This window comes from Sebastes umbrosus, chromosome 17 (assembly GCF_015220745.1).
Source record: "Sebastes umbrosus isolate fSebUmb1 chromosome 17, fSebUmb1.pri, whole genome shotgun sequence".
Lineage (NCBI taxonomy): Eukaryota > Metazoa > Chordata > Actinopteri > Perciformes > Sebastidae > Sebastes > Sebastes umbrosus.
In genome coordinates this window covers 1,332,800-1,338,411 of record NC_051285.1, presented here as the reverse complement: position 1 = coordinate 1,338,411, position 5,612 = coordinate 1,332,800, and the positions used below count along the sequence as shown (strand labels likewise).

The 5,612-nt window shown below is 32.3% G+C and overlaps 1 protein-coding gene and 1 non-coding gene across 2 annotated transcripts; one reads left to right on the top strand and one right to left on the bottom strand.

The window, feature by feature from the left end:
• Positions 1-1,430: 1,430 nt before the first annotated feature.
• Positions 1,431-4,422, bottom strand: LOC119475147 (cytochrome c oxidase subunit 7B, mitochondrial). Its single transcript, XM_037747600.1, has 3 exons — positions 4,282-4,422; positions 2,512-2,627; positions 1,431-1,645 (listed from the first exon to the last, which is right to left on the bottom strand). The coding sequence occupies exons 1-3, from the start codon at positions 4,316-4,318 to the stop codon at positions 1,559-1,561; spliced, it is 240 nt and encodes a 79-aa protein (XP_037603528.1). The 5' UTR covers positions 4,319-4,422; the 3' UTR covers positions 1,431-1,558.
• Positions 4,423-4,603: 181 nt separating this feature from the next.
• Positions 4,604-4,715, top strand: trnal-caa. The gene is made up of 2 exons: positions 4,604-4,641; positions 4,670-4,715. It is a non-coding gene; the product is annotated as a tRNA-Leu (tRNA).
• The last annotated feature ends 897 nt before the right edge of the window (positions 4,716-5,612 follow it).

Sequence of the window (5,612 nt, the reverse complement as noted above, 5' to 3'; positions counted from 1 at the left end):
CTCTGGAGGAACAGCATGGGGCGGTGACACAGGCCACGCCCCCCTCGCTGCTGATTGGCTAGTGAGAGGACAACGTGGCTTTTGATTGGATGTAGCGCAGTGACAGAGCACGCACCCAGCTTCTGATTGGCTACAGTGAGAGGACAGCGTGGCTTTTGATTGGATGTAGCGCAGTGACAGAGCACGCACCCAGCTTCTGATTGGCTACAGTGAGAGGACAGCGTGGCTTTTGATTGGATCTGGTTGCTGTCTGTGCTCTGACGTAAACACGTTGCTCCTCTCATCAGCGCACCTTCTTCTTCTTTAAGGTTTATTGGCGGTTGGCAAACAACGATTAGGTGCATTACCGCCACCTACCGGTCTGGAGTGTGGTGCATTCTGGCTAATAATTACTATATCCTGAAAAAAAATAATAATAATACAAATAAAAGAAAAAGAAAAGTAAAAATAAAAATAAAACAAACAACCTCATATTTTTCAAATCATATTAATTTGTCTAAGATACTGAAATAATGTTTCTATAACACTCATTTAGTGAGTTCTTTTGTAGAATATCTATTAAATCAAAGTGTACTTTAATCTCTTTTAGGCCTTGACTCAAATGCCTTCTATCTATCAGCGCACCCTCATTGAAAAAGCAGGTATATTCAGTCTAGGTCAGGGCTCAGCAACCTTTAATATAATACCACAATATATAAAAAATACTAAAAGTAAAAGTCCTGCATTCAAAGACTTACTCAAGTAAAAGTAGAAAGTATTGACACCAGAATATATTAAAGTACTCATTATGCAGAATGGCCAATTTCAAAATAATGTTTTTTTTCATTGAATTATAATTATGAATGCTTTAATGTGTTCATCAATTTCACATTGAAGATTGTAAAGGTAGGGCTATTTTGAATTACTTTATATACAGCTGGGTAGCTTAACCTATAATATTACATTATTATTCATTAGTTGATTTATATTTTGTATTTATAATCCTAATCTGCAAAGTAACTGTTACTTTATACTTCTACTCAACTACATATTGTAAAATATTGTACTTTTTACTTCATTATATTAACTTGACTTCTTTAGTTACTAGTTACTTTTAACATACAAAATTCTTAAATGTTGCAGTGCAATATTACTAATCTATCCAGTAGTATGCAGGGTATTATAATGCTCTTACATGTATTTGTTAGTGATAAAAACCAAATATAATATTCTATAATAATATAACACTGTAAAAGGAGTCATTTGCATAATGAGTACTTTTACTTTTGATACATTTTGCTGATAATACTTATGTACCTTTACTTAATTAAAATTTTGAATGCAAATGTTGTACTTATGTAAACTCCATCCTGACTTTAAACAGAAATCTATAAAAAGAGGTTGAGGTCATGGCTGTGAGAGATAATTCACACAGCTTTAAAGAAACAATGATGAGTAGAATCGGATTTTATTTATTTGGACAAAGCAACATGTTGGAATCAACACAGGCATTCACTGTTATTCATCTGTACAACCAGAAGGTTTATTAGGAGGGAGGCAGGTGTGTCATGGTGGCTCTTCACTCCTCCTCGGGCTGTCTCCACTCTTTGGGCATGACCTTCCCAACAGGTGACAGATTCCAGGTGATGCCAGTCTGAGTCAGCACCTGCCCAAAGAAAAAAGAAAAGACTATATGACGAGGGCAATCAAACTTTTTGGACTCTTTAAGACATTGTTATTGCAGAGAAATTAAACTTTAAATCCAAGTTCACGCGTAAGTTAAGATCAAGACTAAAGAAACAGTATCTGTATCGATGTCTACAAATAAACCGTACGTTTGTCAGTAGAAATCACACACAATAAAACTCAAAACAACTCTGAGCACATTTAAGGTTTTTAATGGTGGTAAAATAATAAAACCTTCATCGAGCAGTCAGTAAACCTGCTGAAATTCGCCTTCCAGTGGTTAGCAGATGTGTCCAGAGAAAAGTTTCCTAACAAACATTATGTGGTAAATATTGTCTGTTGTGTCATGTTGCACAATATCTTTGTGAAGGTATGAAACGGGCTGCCTTTGGTTAAAGAGTGCCGTTGAAAAATCTTTCTCCAATCTAACACTGCACTATTGTGTATGTTTTATATACTTATGTATTTTCTTTGATGGTAATGTAACCACACTGGGTCCCAACGGGTAAATTCTTTTCAGCGAGGGCAACTAGATGGAGAATTTGTGGTTGAAGCACATTATATAAATCTATTTTATAAGGTTTTCATCTGTGTGCACTTTTGTTGATCTGTGCCCATTAAAAAGCTGTAATATTTCCAATTTTCCACCCATATTATTCAAGTTAAATTTAAGGTTTTCTGCATTATAACTGGAATCCCAGAACCCCCAACTTCTTTCTCCTCCACAAACCTGGGAGATATGTCCTTTTAACCTGCACTTTATGTACCACTTTGAGAGCAAGCTGAGTGTTCAGCTTGTACATATAAACAAATGTGACGTGGCCCCAACAGGACAATACTACTTACGTATGCCCACACAGCCGTGCAGAAGACCGCTCCGCCGACCATCAGGCCGGTACCGTACTTGGCGTGGAAGTCCGGGGTGGTGGTGGATGAATTCCTCACCTGCCTTGCGGCCTGACCTGAACGATGACAACAAAACACAGTGGCATTTATATAATGCACTATTACTAACTTCTATTCTTTAAAAAACTTTGCCGCTTATTCCATTTTGCAGTTATTTTCTTTGTAGAGACTAAATAACTAAGGTTTCTATGAAAGTGAATATAAATATACATGTAAAATAGGCATAATTCAGGGTGCAGTGATAGAAACTAATATGATAAAGCTGAATATTCTGATCAAGATCATTATTATCTGTCTCTGTTTCAATGTACACCCCCCTCCACACATCACATCAATCACAGGCAATAACAATATTATTTTTCTGTAACATAAAATACACTTTAAAACACACTAAAAGTGCTTCCCTCTTTTTTAAAAGACCAAAAAGCCTCTTGGATTGTCTTCTGTTGATCTGTATCACATATTCATGACTACTTTTCATCTGTATTCTCCTGCTGTGCATGTGACATGTCTGACCTAATGTTTGATTAACTCAGGATATATTATTAGTAAAAAACAAAAGTGCAATTATGTTGTGTGGGAACTACAAGTGGGATGTACAAAAAAAAAATAACAGGGTGAAAAAATGTAATTTCCCCTCAGGGGATCAATAAAGTGCCTTCTTGAGAGGGATATAGATACATTTACAGAGTAAATCATAATGTTGGCACAGGATGGCCTCGGTTTATTGTAAGTATGTTTACACATACAAGGAATTTACCTTGGTTTATATATATATATATATAAAATATAATACATATATATATATATATATTAAAAAAAATATATATATATATAATATAATACATATTTTATATATATATATATAAATATATATAAAATATAATACATATTTTATATATATATATATATATATATATAAAATATAATACATATTTTATATATATATATATATATATATATATATATATATATATATATATATATATTAAATATGATACATATTTTTTAAATGAAAGCTGCAGTTTTGTGTGGGAATGTGCAAAAATATTGACCAAAGAATGTGCAAAAGTTCACAGTATGAAGCATAAAGAATATGTTCAATGATTTCTGAAAGGAATTTGATGCTGTATTTCCACTGCTTCTACACCTGTTCTGTTAATGTCTAGTGTGTTCACTCCTTATGTGCATATTAATATGCAGGTGTATCTGTGTTTTTTTCCTGCTTCTATTTTTTATTGTTATTCTATTTATTTTAAAAACATGTTTAAATATTATTCGTTTTTATATGTATTTATATACACATGTGCGTATATCTATATATCTATTTACTTGATTATAGTTTATGATCAGTAATATGTTACATGTCATTATCACTATTTTACTTGAATATATATTTAAGTTGATGTAGCATATTCATGTTTAAAATCTTTAAACTCTTACCTTTTCATGCATCAGTACACGTGTACACATGTACACATGTACAGATTGTACACATGTACACATGTACACATGTACAGATTACAGTTTTAGAGACATATCAACACTTTAGCATGAGCTGCTAATGCTAATGCTAGCTTGTTAGCACGCTGACCTCGGTCACCCTCTAAAGACAGGCCTGTTAAACATGTAGTAGACTGATATTATACTTTAATATAACATCAACACATGCAGATAACATGTATGTATAAGCAGATCTGGTGTTTTTACCGGTGAAGTTCGCAGCAGCTCTAGTGAACCTGAACATGTTGATGATGTTTCTGCTCTGAAGCTCTCAGATACCCTTGAAGACCGGAAGTGACATGCAACTGCACGTACACACACCGGAAATTACGTCTCCAAATGTGAGCATCCGCCCCTATTCTTTTTTTAAAAACGGAAGTTAAAAACACATTTTTAAACATTACTAAAATAAAACACACACACAAAGCAATTTCTATTTATTTCTGTTAAAAACACACCACATATATGATCGCTGAATGGACTCAGTGTAGTGAATAAATACCCTACTGACGTTCTACATCAGCACCGTGTCAGGATGGCCGAGTGGTCTAAGGCGCCAGACTCAAGGACTGAAATCCTTCCGCTGAAACGGGACTTCTGGTCTCCGAATGGAGGCGTGGGTTCGAATCCCACTTCTGACACATACCTTTTCTTGTTCGTTTCAGGTAAAACATGATGTGTTAATATTAATTATAATACATAATATAAACTAAATGCCTCCCTTTTGCTTTAAAAGACCAAAGAGCCTCTTATAAGTCTTTTCTGTTGATCTTGATGTATCCTATATTCATGAATAGACCATCTGTACTCACCTGCTGATATATTATTATTAAAAAATAATTATAATATATCAGCAGGTGAATTATTATTATTAAAAAGTGAAAACAACAAGTACTGCAAAAGTCAAGAAACATAAATAGAAAAATTGACAATAAAAATATGAAAAAACATTATAAAAACATGTACAATAATATAATAATTATGATACTTAGCGTATCATGTAGTATATATTTATCTATATTAATATAGCACCATAATAAAAATATAATATAGTGTATAGTAAGACAGTATAACTTATTAACATAATAATAATAATAATATACAGCAGTATAACGTAGAATATCAAATGTAATATGGTATAATATAATATAGTAAAGTATAATATGGTGTATAATAATAATGCAATAATAATAATAATAATAATAATAATATGGGAGATGCTTTAATAACCTTTATAGTCATATTGTGAGAATAAAAAAAATGATGTAGTAATATTAATTACATACTATATACATATATGTTTCGTACAAGGTACTTAATATGCTCATTCAGTTTAATATAGTTCATAGTACATATATTATTTAAGTATGTGATTTCAGCTTAGAGTATACTGTGTCCAATCAACCAAAATATTATATGTTAATTGCATGTTATGTCATTTATTTTCTGTCATTACATAATAAATAAAAGTCCTATAAAAGGTATTCAAATAAACAAGACAGACTTAATTTTGTAGTTTTCTTTATTAAATCAAAATA